The 21,832-nt window shown below is 36.3% G+C and overlaps 2 protein-coding genes across 2 annotated transcripts in view; one reads left to right on the top strand and one right to left on the bottom strand.

Annotated features, from left to right (window-relative positions):
* Positions 1-3,481, top strand: part of ccnc (cyclin C) — a 51,403-nt gene extending 47,922 nt beyond the window's left edge. Inside the window, exon 12 of the mRNA XM_028797852.2 lies at positions 1,050-3,481. Coding sequence (XP_028653685.1) covers positions 1,050-1,104 — 55 coding nt within the window. The 3' untranslated portion in view covers positions 1,105-3,481. The remainder of the gene's footprint in view (positions 1-1,049) is intronic.
* A 3,179-nt stretch (positions 3,482-6,660) lies between these two features.
* On the bottom strand, positions 6,661-18,202 carry tstd3 (thiosulfate sulfurtransferase like domain containing 3). The gene is made up of 4 exons (XM_028797854.2): positions 17,911-18,202; positions 17,385-17,567; positions 10,345-10,504; positions 6,661-7,004 (listed from the first exon to the last, which is right to left on the bottom strand). Exons 1-4 carry the CDS (start codon positions 18,029-18,031, stop codon positions 6,938-6,940), a joined length of 531 nt encoding a protein of 176 aa, XP_028653687.1. The 5' UTR covers positions 18,032-18,202; the 3' UTR covers positions 6,661-6,937.
* Between the last annotated feature and the right edge of the window lie 3,630 nt (positions 18,203-21,832).

Here is a 21,832-nt window from a genome sequence, read left to right as displayed (position 1 = left end):
GTAAGGGGTCAACGCCGCGGAATCTTTGTCGGCCGGGTCGGTATGGTGACGCCGAAAGCCGATTTGCTTACTTGAATATTAAGTTCGGTTGAAATGGGCTGACACCCAGGAGTACATTTGAAGTCACGTGACTAGCCGCTAGCCAATATGGAACTGAGAAGGAAATGGGAGTGTACGCCTGTACGGCCTTGTGGCTAAGTCCATACACTGCCTATCGCCATTAGCAAACGGTCATCATATGTGCGAAGCAGCGTTTTCCAGAATGAAATATCTGAAAAACAAGTACCGAACCCGATTGGTAGACAGCAATCTAGAGTCTGGAATACGGCTAATGGTCTCCAGCGAGTCCCCTGACTTTGCAAGTCTGTCTGCAAACATGCAAGAGCAAGGAAGCCATTAATGGCGATGTTTTTCCAAACTTCCTGAAACAATTGCTGTAAAGGTTTTTTGTCCTATATGACGTTTCGTAGACATTTTTTTACATATGTAGACCAGTAAATTGAATATTGTCAGATATATCATACTCTGTTTTAATGTGTAATCTGTAAATTTTTACATAAATCATAAAACATTATTAAGTTTACTTGGACTTACTGGCGGCCGTTATTAAAGTAAAAAGTCTGTAGTGCGGCCGTTATTAAAGTAAAAAGTCTGTAGTGCGGCCGTCAATAGCGGAAAGGTTGCGCATGCCTGTTTCAGAACAATCACAATTAGATAAATTTTCCAAATGGTTCTGCCCAAGTTAACATCTTTTATCTGCGGTAGAACTTCTGAATGATGTGGATCAGTTGTTAGTGGTAATTAATTTCAGATAATAAGATGCATACCTTGCTGTTGTAAATCTTGTTCACTCTTCATGACTCTTCAAGCTTTTACTGTGGCTTATCTGTAGTCTTTTTTTTAACTGGAAAATGTGTATTTTATTTATGCTAGCAATACATTACAAATAAGGACAAAAAATATGCTTCAAATACATTGGCTGTGTGTTCAGTGCTGACGGCTTGTGCTGTTTTGTAATTTTTAAATATATTTGTTTCTTTTTTTAACAGTGAGGGTGATCAGAGTTCTAATGGGAGCCAGAACTCCACTTACAATCAGTCTTAGGATATTCAGGAAGCTATGACCATGGCTGCAAAGGACAACACTGATATGAAAATGGGAGCAATATGTATTTCATTATCCAGGTGTCATTGGTTTAAAAGTCCAAAAATTGTGTAATGCGTATACCATCCTCCAACCCCCCCAGTCCAGCCAGCAGGAGTGTGTGTTATGGCAGTCCATGCAGACAATTAGAAGTAAAAGATTTCCTATTTTTGTAAGGGTATTGTACAAGTACAACCTCTGAAACAGATCGATGGGGACGTCTGCTAGGAGATGTGCCGTTTTGTCCAATAAAGCACAACTATCTTTGGTTACAATAAGATGCAAAGACAAATTGAATTGTAAAACTCAGATGGCCAAACGAATTGTTTCTTTGCACCTTGACCATACAGAAGATTTAGTGTTATCTATGTCAATTGTGCCCGCAAATCAAACATCAAGCTTTAACGTCGAAAGCTTTATGTTTTGACATGTTTACAGATCTGCGTGCATGTGTGTGGATGTGTAAAAACATTTATGGCCTAATCACTGTCAGGTTTCCTGGGCAATGGTGCTTTTTATTGTATGAAATTGGCATTGCACAGAGTGAAACTGTATTTATGGGATTTTTATTTTTTTGGGTGGGGGGGGGGGGGGTAATTATAATTATTATAATTTAGGAATTGTGTTTCGTTAAGCATGCAGTGTTTAGCTGCATCAGGAATTGTTTTGTCAAGAATTCTAATCTGTTATTTTATGGTACTAGTCTTGATTTGAAATCAAAACAAGATGGCTTAGCGTACCTTTGTTGACCTTTAGATTGAATACCAATTTATTTTACATTGGGGGGGGAAATACAAACATTCCTGACCTCTCAGCTGGTGCTATTGCTTTTATTGTCTGTATGGCATATATGAATTTAAAATGTATTCAGTCAAGAAAAAGACATTTTAGCTAAATGATCCAGGCTGAGTGGAGTCCAACAGTATCTTGCTCTACAGTGTACACTATTTTACATTCTGTCGATTGTTCAATTAAACCAAACAAAAGATCTTAAGTCTCCATCATGATCAGGACAATGTCAGAGATGTTGTCGTAGGTTCTGTTTACCAGAATGAACTTATTCAGTGTCTGTTAATATTAATTTTTTTTTCCTTGTGTGTCTATATATACTGTATATATAGAAGTGTATTGTTACTTTTTTTTTTCCCTGGCAGCCTGGTCATGTCATTGACCTTGCACAAAGATTGCTGGATGCAAAATTGAAGAAATCCCAAAGAGCACAGCAAGAGGTGTGCAGTTGTTTAATTTTAGTGGAAAAGGTTCAGATTCTTAGTTTTATTTCTAAATATGTCTAAAGCAAATATTGTATTTGCAGACTCATTGGAGAAAGACCACAGCACAACCACAATAAAACAAAAAACAAGCAATACACCTCAGTCTGTAGAATCTTAAGCTTCTTCCTCAACGTGAACCTATTTTTAATACTTAGATGCATTAGTGTTTTAGATATTAGAGGGCATTTGACTTACATTCACAATACTGTGACAGTTATTAAAAATAACACACAGTTCAAGAAGTAGTTCGGTTAGGTACAACTGATGTGTGTATTGTGCTTCTGAAAGGCAACGAAAGACGACGGCATTGTGGAGAGAAATGTTTGTCTATGGTCAGAGTGGTCTGTAGTGGTAAAGAGATGTACACATGAGTCTGTCCTTTCGAGTGTGTTATGTGTTTATATTTCATTCAGTATCATTTTTCAATATACACGGCATTATTCGTTTTGGGTACAAAATGTCAATTTATGCCGTTGTTCTCCAGCGATGTGTAGTGCTATTAAAGCCATGTCAAGGGAAATCCTTCTGTCTGATACCAACTGTTGCACTGGTTACAATTCTTGAATGCCTTAAAAGTAAGCTGCTGATTTTAAGTAGAAATCTAAAACTTGATATTATTCAGACTGTGAAAATGTCTAAAATCAAACTGTAATAATGATTCAGTCAGCTGTTGAAAGGACTTTTTTTGAAATAAACTATTAATGTGTTGGACTGTTTAGCTGTTTGTAAGTGATACTGAAACACAAGGAAGTAGAAGTGCTATGAAATATTTGTTTTTTAATTTATGATTATTTTAATATAATCTGTATCTGTTTGTTTTCTGTAACTTATGGGATGTTTCCACTTTTTTTGTTTTTTAGAACAACTAGTAAAAAATTAATTGTTCTTCTGTTTTTTTTTTTTTTTCTTTTTACCTTTTAACTTTTTAAATGTATTTATTTTCCTTTGGCCTGCCACTAGCTTGTAACTTGCCAACCCCTCCTCTGAATCTCTACAAGAAAACCTAAAAAAAAAAAAAAAAAAAAACTTTTATGAGCATTAAGATTAAATATTATTTAATTCTCCATATTGGTCATTTGTCATTAATGTCAGATTTGGGAGCAATCAGTAATAATTTATTCTCGAATATGATTAAGTACTAAACTTGTTTGTGCATATTTGTCTGAAGCTGCCTATTTTTCAAAAAATATTCTAATTTCTATATCCCTGACTCTTCTATTTTTATTTATGTTATTAATTTGTGAGTATCTTGCAAGTTGACCAATCCCTGTTCCATGCACACAGCTGCCAGTTGTGCTCAGTGTCTGAACAGCCCAACTCGCTCCACCGCAGGTTTCCTACAAGTGCTGCCTTTGACCTGTTTGGGGGGTTTACACACAATGCACGGATTGTTTGGGAAATAATGTAAAATATTAACAGATAGATGCATAGATTAATATAATATGTAAAGATTTCGGTAAAAAAAATCAAGATAGTGTAGTATTAAAATATTTAACTGAATAAAACACAGAAATGTTCATTTCTAACATAATGTATACACCTCATGCTTGCGGAGCAGCACAGTCAGATTATTTTCCAGGAGTCCACTTTGAAAGCTTCATCAGCATTGCATATTTTCCTAAATTCAGTGGATGATCTTTTCTGCTATTTTTTTTTATATATACTGCTCAAAAAAATTAAAGGACCACTTTTTAATCAGAGTATAGCATCAAGTCTGTGAAACGTCTGGGATATTGATCTGGTCAGTTAAGTAGCAGAGGAGGTTGTTAATCAGTTTCAGCTGCTTTGGTGTTAATGAAATTAACAACAGGTGCACTAGAGGGGCAACAATGAGATGACCCCCAAAACAGGAATGGTTTAACAGTTGGAGGCCACTGACATTTTTCCCTCCTCGTCCTTTCTGTTTTTTCACCAGTTTTGCATTTGACTACGATCAGTGTCACTACTGGTAGCATACCTGGACCCTACAGAGGTTGCACAGGTAGTCCAGCTTCTCCTTGATGGCACATCAATACCTGCCATTACCAGAAGGTTTGCTGTGTCTCCCAGCAGAGTCTCAAGGGCATGAAGGAGATTCCAGGAGGCAGGCAGTTACTCTAGGAGAGCTGGACAGGGCCGTAGAAGATCCATAACCTATCAGCAGCACCGGTATCTGCTCCTTTGGGCAAGGAGGAACAGGATGAGCACTGCCAGAGCCCTACAAAATGACCTCCAGCAGGGCAGTGGTGTCAATGTCTCTGACCAAACAATCAAACAGACTTCATGAGGGTGGCCTGAGGGCCTGACATACACTAGTGGGCCCTGTGCTCACTGCCCGGCCCTGAGGAGCTTGATTGGCATTTGCATAGAATACCAGAATTGGCAGGTCTGCCACTGGCGCCCTGTGTTTTTCACAGATGAGAGCAGGTTCACCCTGAGCACATGTTACAGACATGAAAGGGTCTGGAGAAGCCATGGAGAACGTTATGCTGCCTGTAACATCGCTCAGCATGACTGGTTTGGTGGTGGGTCAATGATGGTCTGGGGAGGCATATCTATGGAGAAACTTGAGAAATGTCACACTTATTAAACCTACTACTAAAACTGCAAGACTGAGAGCACTGGTTGGTAATCCGTTACTATCAGGAGCTATTTGTATTCATTCCTAAACTTATTAAAGGACAATCATCTTGGCATGCTGCTTTGAGGAACCACACTTCAACAAAATGAGCTTCTACTTTGTGCAAGTCCAGCAATGAGCTGCTGACAAACTTATGCAACATTCTGATGGCATTAATAATGTGATTGAGAAGTGAAACCTTTTATGGAGTAGTTTTTTTTATAAGAGGAGTAAAAAAAATCTGTTGGTGTTGCTTGTGATGTGTACACAATGTTTGGGCTTTTAGCAAATTTCAAGACTTTTAACAGTCTCATCCATTAAGCTACAATAGATTGATAGTAGTTGTCTACTTACGGTTCTCCTTGAAAATCAAATGATCCAAAAAAACAAAACTGAGTAGTAAATTTAAAATTACAGCCTTTTTGAAAAGCTGTTGGCACTTATCAGTGTTCAACTCATGATTTAAAATTTCATTTTTACGTGTTTTTCCACACTTACTTATTCTAATATAGCCTAAGCCTAAAAGTGAGAGGCAGTTACCAGACAATGATTAAAACCTGAATGGGATGCCATGTTGTACAAAACCATGCTCCGTCATACTGAGTCAATTGAATTTTAACAATTCAAGTAATCTGCATTTCCATGGTATGTGGAAAGCAACCTCGTGGAAGAACATGCAGTCTCCTCACAGATGCTTCGAATGAGAATTCACACTGAAGCTGTAAAGCAGCAACGTTACACTCCACAAGGATGTTTGAAAAATGGATTATCCAAACTTTTCCATTTATCGTGTAGCTGATCTCTGAAGTTCATCTGGATATTTTCATGTTTTATTTTTAAGGTGAACCAAAGCACCCAGTTGTAGAGTGCTCTTGGGTACACTTGTGCTAACATTTCAACCTGTCTGCAGATGTAATCCTGTTAGCTAAGAATGTTTGGCTATTCTGATGGGTCTTTCACAAGGTTCCTCTCTAATGTGACACTCTGATCTGTCACGTTACATTTTTCATGTGGGGTCATGTATTTGACGTTTAGTATCCTTTAAACCAGAAGCCTTTGCCATCAGAATATGGACACCGGCACCCATACTTCATGTGCGTTTATCAAGCAAATGCTCTGAAACAGTGAGGAGCCTATAGTCCTATTGTGGAGAGGCAATGATAATTTAAACCTTTAGAAGGTTGACACTGTAAAACATTCTCGTCTGGACACCATTGCAGTCTTAATTATTATGTTGTGTATGCAGATGACAGGAAGGCCAACTTGTCAGTAACTGGTGGGTTGGGTAATGTTCAGATGGAATTTATTTCCAGACCGGGATTCTTAGCCCCGTCATTGCTTGTTTCAACTCTGGGGTTAGAGAAAAATCAACAAATTGCTCTTTATTTCCTGAAAGAAAGACAAAGTAAAGCATACTAAAAACAAATTACTCTCTCTATCACCTGTAGGACAATAGGTTGTGGCTTTACCAACATTCAAGTTATTCATCACATTCTCAAACCCTCCTAAAAAATGTGCTGGTTCAGTTTATCTGCAATCTTAAGTGGGAGTAAAAACCAGTGATGGACTGGCAGCAAAAACATCCTGTGACCGAGAACTGGGTTAAGCACATATGAGAATGTTATATAGTATGCCATCACAAGATGAAATTTACACAAAAACATTTTATTAACAGCAATAGATCAGATAAAAAAATAAATAGTTATTAGAAGAACAAACTTTTCTGCAAGACTTAAACAAATTAAGCATTTTACACTTTAGTATACATAGTAAAATATTATAAATGCATTCAGTGTTTGGCCAATGCAAATGTTATTAAATACAACAAAAAATTACATTTGTTCAACTTTTGGTAGTTTAAGATAAACCATTTAATTGGTTTTGATTGGTTTTCAAACAAAATTTGTTTCCCATTGTAGTATTAATTTTTTTTCCCAGATGTTTCAGTCTTTACCCATTCATCCCATCCTCCAGGGTAATGCTGAACTCTAAGAAAGAAAACAAAAACGTTAAGTAAAAAAGCACTGAAAGGCTTAAAAAAAGACATAAAACACCATTATAGAAAGTTTAAATTGCACCAAAAAACTTAAAAAATTAAAGAATGAAGATGGAAGGTGAACACATGAAGTTGAAGATCATCATACATGTTTGCAACTTTTTTTACATTGCAACACTAGAGGAGTGTGGTTAGCTGGTATGACACAGTGTAAGTATGGTATGGCAAAACACATTTAAAGCAAACTAAGACAACAAAATGTAAGGCTTATTAATAAGGTCTGCTCCTTGTCACTCTAATAATTGTGTAATAATAATAATGGATTGTGAAAATATACAAATAAAGGAATATAAATCGGTAAAATTTTATAATTTTAATACAAAGAAAAATGTATGTCAGTTGCACAATGTTGTGGGAGATGGTGTGGAGTCTATTTAGCTTGGCATATCACCACTGTGATCCTTACAAAGGAATTTAAATGAACAGACTGAGTAACTGGCAACTAACTCTGAGATGTTGAAACACCCTGAATTATTGACAAACCTTCATTGGTTACTATAATAAAGAGTATTAGTAACTAACTATATGCTATGAATATATAGAAATCACTTATTATTCCATTAGACAAAATCTATTCTAATACCACTGGACAGTAACTACTAGAAACATATTTAGTGCATACTGTGTGACCCAACAGTGTAGTTGCAAACTACAGCCATATTATTATTATTACCACAAATAATGCACAAAGTAACCACAGTTTTTAAAAAAAAATGCTTCACAGTCAACAATTGCTAGATGTAATTACAACTATATATCGATTTCACTGGATTCTTATAATGTAGCACTATTATTTTTTGACCAGACTCTGAAATTGGAAAAGAGGTTAGTAACATAAAAATCTGTAATTGTGAAGTGAGAATAATAAGGTACGAAGCACAACATGTAAATGCTCCCTGAAGAAAGCTATGTATCACATCAACTTGTATTAAATGATAAGATGCAATTAGATGTAAGCTAAGTGAAGATTTTAAGGAAGATGTTTGCTGAGAAACTGGTGACAAGCATAACTGAGCACTCAGAAGCATCCAGTGTTAATGGCAAAATTCAAAGCAGAAAAAAATAAAACATTTCTGTTTGGCCAAAAGGTTTTGCAAGCCACAAGGCAACGGGACTTTTAAATTTGAAAGTAAAAAAGTAGTTGACATCAGACTGTATCAGGAAAATGATGCCAGTTCAAGGTTTAGAAGCTGAATGACTAAATGCCAATGTATCTTGGTTGTGGGGGAACAGAGGGTTATATTAAAGTGTGGCTCTTATCAGGCAATCAGATATTTAGATCTAAAAAAATAAAATACAAGTGCCTGTGAATGTAGTTACAACTGAATACAGAATTGAATGAACAGGAATTTTATGCAATTTTTGACTCTTTCTCGAGGATGAATCTAAAAACATGATCTTCGTTATGAGAGCTAAGTAGGCAAGCTTTGAAGACATGAGTTATGGATTAATGGCTCAAGTCTACAGTGAGAAGCACAAACAGTAGTCTGAAACATTCAAACTCCTAGTGTTCAATCAAAAGGTAAATCTGTTGCTTGCACATCATAATTATAAGAAGTAGAAGCCAGAGAAGTGAAGGGCTGCTAAAGGAAAACTTTATTAAAACAATCTTGTAATGACAGCAAAACATAAAGCTGAAAATACAGAAATTAAAAACACAAATGAAAGGACTGAAAGTTAAGGCAGTAAAGATCAAGGAAGTGATTAGAGATAAAGGGTAATGTGGTATGAAAGAGGTGGGATTATTAACCAAACACTCAATATTGTCTTTAAAAATTTTAGTGTTATAGTTTATTTCTGGGCAGCACAGTGGTAGCGCTGCTGCCTCGCAGTTGGGAGACCTGGGTCCTCCCTGCGTGAAGTTTGCATGTTCTTCCCGTGTCTGCGTGGGTTTCCTCCGAGCGCTTCGGTTTCCTCCCACAGTGCAAAAACATGCAGGTTAGGTGGATTGGCGATTCTAAATTGGCCCTAGTGTGTGCTTGGTGTGTGGGTGTGTTTGTGTGTGTCCTGCGGTGGGTTGGCACCCTACCCGGGTTTGGTTCCTGTCTTGTGCCCTGTGTTGGCTGGGATTGGCTCCAGCAGACCCCCGTGACCCTGTGTTCGGATTAAGCAGGTTGGAAAATGGATGGATGGAGTTTATTTCTTCAAATTGTTTAATTGTGTACTTTGTGAAGCACCTTGAGAAGGTGCACTCTATTAACAGCTATATAAAATATTACAAAAAATGTAAACATAAATAAGAAGCAAGATGGCTCCAACCAAAATGTACAGTATATGTATTCCAATAACATTCATATAAAATGGGCACTGGCCATCAGTTCCAAAACAGCAGCTGGCAAATACATGGTCACTATATGTATTTTTTTCACTAGTGTCACTATCTGCAGTTGCCCATGTTTTCATTGTCTTAATAAATGTCCTGTCGACAAAAAGCCAAAAATATATCTGTGGCCAATTCATTTTATGCCTGGCCAAACGTGGAGATTTCTGATGTAGAGTCACTTTCAAGCAGCAGGTTAAGTAACGGGATGACAAAAATGTCTAGTTTGCTACATATAAATCCAATGCATTTGAAGTTTGGATAGAACCAGAATATGTGGTTGGCAACAGGCAATCAGCCATGAGTCACCACACTACTGAAGATTGCAAGCAACTATCACCCTTAGGTCTAATGCATACAATAAATTGTAGAATTTTTTCAGCACCTACTCAATTATTGTTCATATGCGGTAACTGACAAGCAGCTTGTCGAAACATCAGTAAAAAACAAACAAAAAAAAAAACATTATTGCCTATGAACATCTCCTGGTGAAAAAAAAAAAATAAAACACAAGATTGGCAGCACACACCAATGGTCCTTTTCTTGTTTTTGCACACTTCTACAAATAAACAAAAAATGTAATAAATTTTAACTACGTTGCTACGCTATGAGCAAGTACTGATAATGTCAAAAAATTTGTAGCCAAAAGAAGCTGTTCTCAACTATAAAACTAGTTCATTTTGAACTGAATTTCAAACTCTTCAATAAATATTGTTATCATGTTGCATCTAAAGTTACAACTCTAAGAACAGAGTGATGAACGGTTTGCCCTAATTCAACCACTAAGCATTAAACTTTACTTACTTGAGAGCAGTGCTGGAATTGTGCTGTAAACAACAGATATGTAACACTGCATTGATTAAATAGAACTGAAAGCCATTTTAATTAATACATATAAGAATTCTTTTTAATAAAATGTTCAGGTCATTTCAGATTGAAAATATTTTCTCACTTTGTATATCCTAAAGAGGTAGCGGTTTCAAGAGCTTTTTGGCTTCGGACTCCAGCCAGACAAGAAAAAATAATATGGTCCGACTTCGATGGCATTTTTTCACCATACTTCTGTTTGAAGTCTTCTGGGTCCAGTTTCAAAGCTTCTTCTATTTGACCCACTTGAACACAGTGAAAAATAAACAGACACATAAACAGAGCAATTATTGAAAAAAATTGGACAGTGACACTACACTGTGGCATGTGCACTGAAAGAAAGAACTATTTAACAATGCTTACAGATTACTCAGCTTACATGTAACTATTGTTCTCAACTTAAAGAAACAGTGCATCCAAAATGATCTATTTTTTAAATATATTACTTACCCCATATAGTTCGTAGTGATGGTTGAGAAAAAATTGTAATATCATGTTTTCATGCAGAATAAGAGAAAAATGTTTATGATATGTTATAACCAATGATGTACAACAGCAAATGATCAGAAAAATGTCCATGGAAAAGGAATCCTATTACTCTTGTTGCATTATCTACATGTTGTCCAGTCGTATGCGCATTGTGTACAAAATGCAAGCTTTTCTTGCTAAAAAAAAGTAAAAGTTACTTCTGGAAAAAGCAGCATACATGGTTAACAGGAAAGAAACATTCCCATAATTCTGTGCAAGACTTGTTTACATGTTTTTTTGGGAAAAAATGTAACACTAAATAGGCAAGTTGAAGATGGTGCTTTTGATTAATGTATAAGGGGTGGGAGGGGAGCAGATCTTCAATTTTAAAGCAGAATACAATGGGAATGCCTTTCCTGTTTATGTAATACACTGACATTTTTTATACCAAATTTTAATATTTTAATTAAAAAAAGGCTTGCATTTTGCACATTTTGAGCATACAGTTCTACTGTATAATGGACATGTGGATTATGCAACACAAGTAATGTGCATATTTTTTTCTTTTTTCCCATGGACATTTTTCTCATCATTTCCCTTTCTACAGCACTGGTAATCATTGGGTTCTATCATATCAGAAACTTCTCTTGTTCTGCATGAAAACATGGAATTAAAAAATTTTCACAGCCTTGAATCCAAACTATATGATGGTATGTAACGTGCAAAAATATTTTTGGGTGGAGTACACCTTTAAAAAGCATACATCAACTTCCATAAGTAAAATCCATTATGAGTTTTCCCCAATGTACATATAGTGATTAACAGTGACCAAAAACAATGTTCTGGAAACAAAACCTCACCCACAAATGCATTTCCATAACATCTCCTTGAATTTGAAATTCCACTAATGACATAACCAATATAACTAATACTGCATTTTATTTTGATAGAACTCAGCAATAATTAGAAATAAACTATGATGCATATTACAATGTTGTTAACATTTATTATACAATATTTTTGTCTGTGTCTGCACATTGCTCAAAAGCAATAAATATAGTTATTGCTTATGTGGAAAACATAGCCATGATTGTAATGGGGCGTGTTTACAAAATTTTATCTATATGCATTTTCACAACATTTCATAAAACTTTTTCAAAAAAAGGGACAAATGAAGTGGGGTTTACCCCATTACAAATGGGATTAAAGCAGGACCCAATGTTTGATGAGGTGGTACTCTAGCTAACATTTTTTATATAAACTGTGCTTTCCTGAGTAAATTTGCAAACAGACATTATCACACTAGCTGTTTTGGTCTGCAGTTAAGCCAAAGTGGTCTGGATTACTTTGTTCATTCACAGCTTCAGCTTCCTTTCATTTTCCACTTTTCTCATATCAATAGAGAATATAAGGTAGCAGTGATGGTAGACCAAGTACTAAAGAAGACTTCACCATAATGCAAAGACTGGTTTTGCAAACAGATTTGTACCCTGAGCCTATGTTGCTATGATGATAATTGTATACACACACCTTAAAGATTAGTGGCCTGTCACATGAAATCTGCATATAGTGATTTTTATTTTTTGTCACCCTATTACAATATAGTTTATAATTCATCTTATCAATCTACTTTGTACAGCATGTTTAAACCAATTTGTTACCAAGTAGCTCTGAGAAGAAATATGAATAGTCCCCAAGTTAGACTGGAAACACTATTAACTTTCAACCACCCAAGAACGCATGACTTGCCTACCATGTAGTGTTTTATTATCTTAAAAGTGATTTTGAGTGACTGTTGAACACATTCTCTCAGCTGAAACATGGAGAACAATTTTAGGTCTTGCTTGCTTTGCCAACAACAAAATTACCTGATCCTAGTACATATAACAGGAAAAAAAATTATATAACTCTATCAACAACATGCACCACATAAAGAGATTTCACAAAGCAACTAAGATTACAGTACGGTATTAAATTTATGTAAAACTGTTAAAATTAGGAAAAGCAAATCAAAACAAAAAATGAAACACGGACAGATACCAGGAGATGGTAGTACCTGCTTGAGCCTGTCACCAACTCACTGCTCCTGGAACATCCCTGCCCAGCCCTTATTTTCTATTATTGTTTTAAGAGCATACAGTGGAAATAAAACATCTACACACCCCTGCCAAAATTACAGAATTTGTGTAATAAAAAAATGAAACCAAGGCAAATCCTGTCAGAATTTATTCCATCTTTATTATAAAATTGCAATCTATAAAAAGAATGTGAAGGAAAAAAGTCATATAAAAACCTGTATTAGTGGGCACAATCTCTAAATTAATACTCAACTGAAGCACCTTTTGATTTAATTACAACTCTCAGTCTTTTCGGGTAAGAGTCTATCAGGTTTTTGCATGATTTTAGTTATGTGACTTGCTCAGGGTCACAATGTAAGTTACAGCAACATTATGGTTTAAACTCCATAGTCTTAGGCATCACTGCAGGCTGTACTGCCTCCACTGATTCTGTAAAGAAGACCTAATCAATCCAGGTATACTTCCAGGAATGAAGCTTAATACACAACTGTTATCAAGTGCAAAACTTATTTATTACAGTCCAGCCCCCAAAAATGTGAAAAAACGTAGTGTAAATATACATATTGCATAGTATCAAACCTAAAATCAAAGAAACTCATGAATGAACTAACCACTATTGATATGTGTGTGATGGACGGTCAAAATATATATATAATATATATATATATATATATATATATATATATATATATATATATATATATACACACACACACACACACACACACACACACCCACATACGATGGTACTCTTGTATAAAGCCTACTTTTATAAATGTCACCCTTGTTGTGGTTAAAATTGCTCTTGTTGCATTTTTGTGGTACATTTTTTGTTGAACTGAATAAACCAACAATCTTCCTCCCATAGTCCATAAACATGCAGGTTAGGTGGATTGGTGATGCTAAACTGGCCACTGGTGTGTGTATGTGTGCAAGTTCATCCTTGATGGACTGGCACCCTCTCCTTTTTTTGCCATGTTTAGAAGATGGATAGATGAATGAACACAGACGAAAAAGAGACTTTATTGATACTTTAGCAAAAAAAAGTTATCTGCCAAAGCAGTATAGGGAGAGCAATAAACAAGCAATTCTGCAGATATTTATATAACCTTAAATAACATTTGAGTGAAAATTTCTTACACATTACGCAAACACATTAATCACACCATTTGTGAAATGTAAACCAAGTGTTACATAAGTATGACACTTTTGTCTAATGAGGATAATGAAAATAAATGTATCTGTCTAAATCAATAAATCAAGACTTACAGCAAATATACTTACACAACTGAAGCCAAATATAAGGTGCAGACAAAGGTTAACATTTGCATTAATGAATTGCTTTTACAGACACTTCATCACTACCAAAGAAAGCCATAGTATCTGTATTTTGTAACAGAAAAAAAACTATTTTTCAAATATTCATATATTCAGTTACTGCTTCATATAATATTCAATATTTTAACCGACCTGTGACTCTTGAAGTTAAATCTTTATATTGCAGTTTTTTTAAGAGGAGGGAGTCAAAAATGACTACCAATATACTACACATACAGCTAAATGTCTCTAGATGACGGACAGGAAACTTAGCTATTTGCAGACATTCTAAGTAAAAATAGTTTGTACTAATATGTCAAGGTCATGGACCTCAGACCCAGGAAAATTGAGTCACATCAAAAAGTTAATTTAATCTTTAAAAGAAACTGTAGAAAACCATGGCATTTGTTTTTCACAAATTGCGATATTACTGTTGGTCTGTAGCAGTTCCAGACTAGTGCAGATGGTAGTATGTCCAACTGCAAGTCAGTGAAATTGTGGTTGAATCCAGTCTGTGCTCTGTTTAATAGTATATTCTATGTTATATACAAAAATATATTATGAATAATTATCTTCAACACTATGTGATATAGGCAGGCAGTGTGGTGTTGAGATTAAGGTTTTGGACTTCAAACACTGCGGTGGGTTGGCGCCCTGCCCAGGATTGGTTCCCTGCCTTGCGCCCTGTGTTGGCTGGGATTGGCTCCAGCAGACCCCCGTGACCCTGTGTTTGGATTCAGCGGGTTGGAAAATGGATGGATGGATGGATGAGGTAGTTGGTTCAAATCCTGCTACAAACACTGTGTGACCATGAGCAAGTCATATGACCTGTGTGTGCCCCAATTGGAAAAACAAAAATAATTTAACAACTGTATCTCAGATGTTGTAAATCGCCTTGGATAAATGTGTCATCCAAATAAGTAAATAAATAATATTAAATAAAAAAAAAAAAAAAAAAATCAACAATTGTTTATTCCTTTACTCCATGCATCTAACACTGTTTACAAAGAACACAAGTTTTAAGAATTGACATATTTCTAGTAATAGTTCTTTATAATCCTTTACTGCAATTTTCTTCTATACTACTGTATGTACAATTAGGATATCTGTGTTATCCATTCCACAAAAAAGAAAAAATAGCATACAGAATGCAAAACCCAATTACTATTCGTATAACCTACTTTTTTCTGATCCGAGATTTGGGAACTGTTAAACAAAAATTAACATCAAGTGTCTTCACATAGGCATAAATTAATACAAACATAAGCAAAACATGCCAGCCCCGCACAGACAGGATAACATTATCATTAACCTTAAACTGGTGACTCATAAAAATGAGCATTGGTGTTATTAACCTCAACGATTACAACAAAAACAGGAATTACTCTATCTAACCAAAAAAATGTTAATGATAGAAAAAACGAAACTTGCCCAACCTAGGGATATTTAAGTCATGGTACTTCCTTGGCCTGATAACTTCCAAATAGATAATTTTGTATGTTCACAATCTAGATCTCAAAAAAGCCACCTCATATTAAATACTATCTATATACTGTAACATCTTGAAATTAATTGTTTACATGTCTAACCTAAATTCATTAATTTACTGCATAATGTAAAACTGCCATTTTTCCATGCTCTTGGTATCCATTTGTCCTCCATTTTTGTTTTCACCCATTCTTGCAATTCTGATTTCCATTGCACACATTTTATATATTGAAAATATTTGCTCTATAAAACACATTGTTATACTACATGTGCCGATAGCTCTAAATAAAAAACAATAAATGGTATTATAAGCCAGCATTTTCATTAACCCTGGTTGTACGAGGCAAATGCAGATGTTGATTTTCATTCCAAAAAATTCTTTTAAATATGAGTCAACCTCAACTGTATGTTACTATTAACTTTTTTTTTTTCTCTACAATAAGTAAAGCGAAAAACTGATGCTTCGATTCCAATAGGGCTGGGCATTATGTCAAATTTTCAATTTGATATTTAAGAAAAATCAATATTCAAAAGCTAATATTGTGATGTTCCGTACTTGCGTTTTTCCATTACTTCCTCTGAAAGTTAAAATCTGCAAAGTTTTCACTACTTTTTTTAAAGTGTCACTATGTCAAATCCACCTATGTTGCCAGGCAGTAATAAACATGAAAGAAAAAAAAAAAGTAAGTGAGGATCAGAAAAAAACCGTTAAGAACAGGCAAGGTTAGCTCTATTGTTTGCAATTGATTTAGTTTTCCTAGGATAACAGTTCAAACGGTACAACATCTAACGATAATTACCGCACATGAAGAGGCCACTCAGGCCCGTTGCAGAAACTGCACCGTGATTGCTCATATCCCTGGCAAGATTTCATACAATGTCCGCTGTTCTGCTTCATTTCATTTTAAGTTTGTATATTTATTTAGCATGTGAATTGAGTTTTACTTATTATAAGAAAGTCTGTCCAGAATTAATTAAAGTTATGGCGTTGTGTTGTCTCATCCCATTTAGTGTTCAATTTTGTTCCTTGTGCACTTACCGAAACTTTGCGTCATCCCCAGTTTAAAAAATTACATCAGTTTGGTGCCTTGCAATGTTTAATGAAATTCAGAAATGTTAAAAAAATGGAATAAGTCTCACCTCACTTTCTTACTGAGGCTGAAGAAGTGAGTGACAGTACCTTGCTTTTTTACTTTTGGAAATGGAGCACTCTTAAGATTCTGACATAACAGAATGAAAGAAGCAGCACGTCCTTGTTAAACACCAAACTTACGTAACATCATGAATTAAGGAATAGAATGGAATAATATCAGTAAGATATTCCGGGCACCACGATATAAAAGTAACTATTATATGCTTACATGGTTCAATTAAAGGAAGAAAGGAAGACAAAGTAAAAAAAAATAAACCAGTTTTGCACAGCATCTCGAGGAGAGTACAGGGTGCCAGAATGATTTCTCACGAAGAATAACACTTTTTTTTCTTTTTTAGGAGTAAATTTAGTGGTGATTTATTCCGGGTTGAACTGAAACCTGTGCTTTCCAGTTGATATTCTAAGCCTCTAGGTGATCTTGCTGAAAATACTGATACTTAATAACCCTTAGCTAAGCATGACTGTGCATTTATTTAGTCCTGAAAACATGACCGCTTTGGCTCAACTGTACACTTAACTGCCAACATTAAGCAGAATTAACAGCCCACCAAACCTGTCACCCACTCTATCACAGCAAGCCTCATGTTATGCTCGTCAGTAAAGAGAAGGCATTTCTCTTACGTGGCACATTTAAGGAGCCCGGAATTCGACCGTATTCTCGTAACTCCCAGGGTTCGCGGACGTCCACAACCGTAGTGCCTCGCTCGGGTGAAGCCATTGTCTGCTTCAGCTTCTCATATGTGACGGTAGTGTCTGGGCCGCTGGGGCAGCTGAGAGCCCGTAGCTGCTGCCTCTGGAGAAAAACTGTCAGGAAAAACACATGTAGTTAACTTGGATGAAATGTCTTGCAAGCCAACTTATCCCCCCCCCACCCCCGTATTTGCACGTAAGATAGTGGTCCAACGCCCAAGAAGCACCGATCATTAGCGTAACAGACACTATTGCCGAAACGCGCTGTTCATAGAAAGAAAAAAAAGATGACATGCAGCAAATTCTAGAAATGATTGATGCACGCTCTGCCAAAGCAATTGTTTGTAAAGTTAAACAACTAACAGACGACCCCTTTTGTGAAGTTAAAAAAGAGCGAGGAACGATGACAGATAACTCTCACTCAGCTATTCGATGTCGCTTATCTGCGGACACTCACGGGGCAAGCGTTGCAGCCAGATGCTTGCACTCTGCCGTGTCCACAGAGGTCCAGTGACTGCACGCCTTGTCATCTTCCATAGCTGGGGGACCACAAGCCGCAACGCCCCTCGCCACGCCATGTAATCCAAAACAGAAATCTAACTGTACAGAGACTTCACTTTTCAATTAAGGAAATGTTAACGCCAGGCGTCACTGCCAATTTCCTCCTGCGTGCAACAATGTCCAAAGGCTGCTTCCCGTCTTCGAAAAGGTGGGCGGCAACTGCTTCCTAGTGACGTGAATAAAGCGCCAAGTTCAGCGTGGGGCGCCGAGGTGCGCATGGGACAAAGTTCGCGCCAGTTAATAAAACGCCATGAGAGAGAAAGAAAAAAAAAAGCGTGCGCACACACACACGGCGATCGTGGCGCTCACGCTGTAACCAAAGGGAATTGTTCTTCATCCCGGTATTGTAGTTTGTGTAAACACGACTGTACTTATTACATAATCGTGCCCTTGGTTTGGAAGAGAGTTGTAGGCGCTCCAGTTAGAATTTGGTTTAAATGTTCATGACAGAGTCGTTACTTGCAAGGGGAGGTCCAAAGATGAAATCTAGTAATGGCCCAAAGGGGAAAAAACGTGGCTTTTCCATATATGCATTGTAAAAGGACCGTGTAGACAACCTAATTGCAATTTTTTTACATCACAAACGAGAACTGTTTTTTTTTATTTTGATATGCAACACGTATCTGTGAATTTGCCAATATGCTAGGTAAAAGAATGTCTGGTTGTGGTTTTACTTTTTATGTATCTTTATACGTTTTTTAGTGGTTCTGCACTCATTTATACAAAACAAAATAACTAGCTGCTGTTAATATTAGATAATCATTTATGTAACTAAAACATCAAGAGGTGGAATTATAGCAGTAAAGAAGGCAAAGCTAACTCCACTCATTCTCACCACATACTTCATGGGCAGCATCAAGAGCATTCTGACCAGCTGCGTCACTATCTGTTTTTGGAACTGCAGTGTGTCTTACCATAAGTGAATAGTGCACACAGCAGAAAACATCATGGGGGCCTCTCTGCCCACCAATAAAAATATTTTTTAGAAAGTGTGGCATCCTCAAAGCCCTGCCATTTCAGTCTCTTTGTCCCACTTCCATCATTTAATGTGGGAAGTGAGATCCTTCACATTTTCTGTAACTCTGTGATGGCCAATGCAATCTCCTATGCTGTGGTGTGCTGAGCTGGTAACAACACTTGAGGAACTGCCCACCAAATCAACAAGCTAATTAAAAGTGCAGGCTTTGGAGGTTGTAGAGAAGGACAGAATTAAAACAAAACTGAGTTCATTATGAACAATGCTACACATCCTCTCCCTGACACACTGAGTACTTTCAGGCAACATATTATTCACTTGAACTGTGTTAAGAAACACTTTGTGGGTCTTCTTTATACCAAGAGCAATATGTGTGCATAATGCCCTACTGTGACTGTAACAGCCAAGTCAGACGTTTTCTTTCTTTTTAGTCATTCTAATGTATATTTGAGAGGGGTTTGTTGTTTGTCATTATATATTATTATTATTATTTGTTTAAGCTTCAGTAAAAAGCCTCTGAGGACAAATAAAGTTTGTTCTATCTATCTGTCTGCCAGGAGTCAAATGCTCAAACAAGGGACACGTTTCCACTCACAGTATACATCTATATATATAAAAATGGAATGGGTGGGTCGTCGGGTGGGCCTTTTTTTCATTCCGTCGTTTTTTCGACGTTTTGAAAATGTAGAATGATTATTTGATTTTTTTGTTTTTATTTGATCGTGTCTATGTAGCCGCCGTCGTAATAAAGTATCGCTAAAATCGTCATTTATCGTAATTTATTTTTGACGTATAACGTCGCCGTCGTCGAGGTCAGTGATACCAGTGCAAAAAATCTGCTTACGGTTGAAAGACACGCCCTACTCACTGGACAGTTAAAAACACCAATCAAACTAACGATGACATCAAGTATTACCCAATCAAAAGTAGGAAAGGAGGCATCTTCATAAAATGCGTGTGGGATGATTTGCATGAGACGCTGCTTTAAAAAAAAAAATGATAAAAAAAATACGGGATAAATCCCGTCCAGTATTGATTCAAAACGGGACGCGCAATTTCATTCTCAAACGCTGCACGATTCCGTATTTTAAAGGACGGGTGGCAACCCTACAGTGCCAGGTAACCACCCATACAATCACATTGTGATTCAGACTAGGAATGCAATGAATGTAATTACCCCGATCTACATACAAGGCGAAAGTCTTGCAACATTCAAAGATGATGGTTTGAGATAAGTACATCATACAACATAAAAGAGCTTATGAAGCCTTGAACCGAAAAAAGCAACATCTCAGAGATCGTAAAAAAAAAAATAGGAGCTAATGTCGTTTTACTCGCTGTAGATTTTAGTCAAACATTACCAGTTATTTCACGAGGGAGACCAGCACATCAACTCAACGCGTGTTTAAAATCCATGCTTCTCCCACGCTCGGTTATATGTCGCGTGTTCTCGGGTAGGTGCACCAAAAAATTTATACATTTAAGCATGTAATGGGCAAACAAAAAATGAGGTATACCCGAAGGCACAGCAGTAGTACTTAATGTAACTTCACTTCTTAAATGTTAATGTTTTACTGTTTAATAATTTATACGCTTCTTATATGTTGTTCAAATTCTTTTATCAAAATACCACTGACAGTGCAATGCACGATAACATCGAGTGAATACACCATACGCATCCGCCCACGGCTGCCCTGCTGTGCGCAGATAGGACTTGATTGTACAATAAAATAAAATAAAGATAAAAAGACTAAAACAATCATCACCCATAAAGCTGATAGTAGACGTGACGTACTATATGTGTAACACATTTCAAGTGTATAGGTGCAACGGTTTGCGAGCTACAGGTCATTTAAAATCCTGGACAGACACACAAATTGCCATGGTAGCAAATTACAGAAGAAGATTTTACTGTTTAATAATTTATATTTATATGAAACGAGCTGTATATACCCTGCGTTGCCCGGGGCAGAAGTAACGTAATCGGTCAAAACACTTACATATATACCAAAGTAAACCTAATCGGTCAAACAGTTACATATATAAAAAAAACCGAACCTAATCGGACAAACAGCTTCATATATACAGAAGCGAACCTAATCGGACAAACAGCTAATCTATATACATAACCAAACCTAATTGGTCAAACAGTTACATAAATACAAAAGCAAACCTAATCGATGAAACAGCTTCATATATACAGAAGCGAACCTAATTGGTCAAACAGTTATGCATGTGCAGAATAATTTTACAAAGATTATACGTGTTAACAATCATTAAAAAGAAAAGATTGAGGAACTCTTCTTCTATATGTGATGAAGCTGGATGAAGCTGACTTGACGAAGACGTAGGTGGCATAGATTGGTTTTTCTAAAACAGAAGAAAAAAATGAGTATCTATTATTATTTTAAATTAGAATGAAAATGAGAACCTTGATTAGACATAGATTATCCGTATTAAAATATGTGCATGAATAAACTTTTGCTAACTCTCTAGCAAAAGTTTATTCATACAAATTGGCATGGGATGGCTTTGTGAAAAACTAAAAATTAGATAAAAATAAATTGAGAATGCGTACTTCGATTTGACTGAGATTATCTGTAATGATGAAAAAAAAGTTTAGTATGTTTTTTTTTCCATACGGGAAGGATGTAAAACCTTACATAGGCACCCTTCAGCCCGTACTGAAGGGTAGTGTCAGATTCTTACTGACTAAAAAACACCCTTTTTATTCCACAGCTACCCCAAAAACCACTATTAGGCATTACTTTGGGGTGGCAGTAGTTTAGTTATGAAACAGCTGGGTCCTGAAAAAAATCTGTCTTATTAGTGGCTTCATCAC

The sequence above is a fragment of the Erpetoichthys calabaricus genome, chromosome 3 (assembly GCF_900747795.2).
Source record: "Erpetoichthys calabaricus chromosome 3, fErpCal1.3, whole genome shotgun sequence".
NCBI classification, from domain to species: Eukaryota; Metazoa; Chordata; class Cladistia; order Polypteriformes; family Polypteridae; genus Erpetoichthys; species Erpetoichthys calabaricus.
Note: the sequence above shows the minus strand (reverse complement) of the source record. Positions and strands in the feature narration are given on the sequence as shown.

Coding starts and splice junctions, on each gene's coding strand:
- tstd3 (XM_028797854.2), bottom strand. CDS start 18,031: ATGGCGTGGCGAGGGGCGTTGCGGCTTGTGGTCCCCCAGCTATGGAAG. Junction 10,505..17,384: donor GGGCTCCTTAAATGTGCCAC/GTAAGAGAAATG, acceptor ACTGTGTTCAAG/TGGGTCAAATAGAAGAAGCT. Junction 7,005..10,344: donor ACCTCTTTAGGATATACAAA/GTGAGAAAATAT, acceptor TTTCTTTCTTAG/AGTTCAGCATTACCCTGGAG.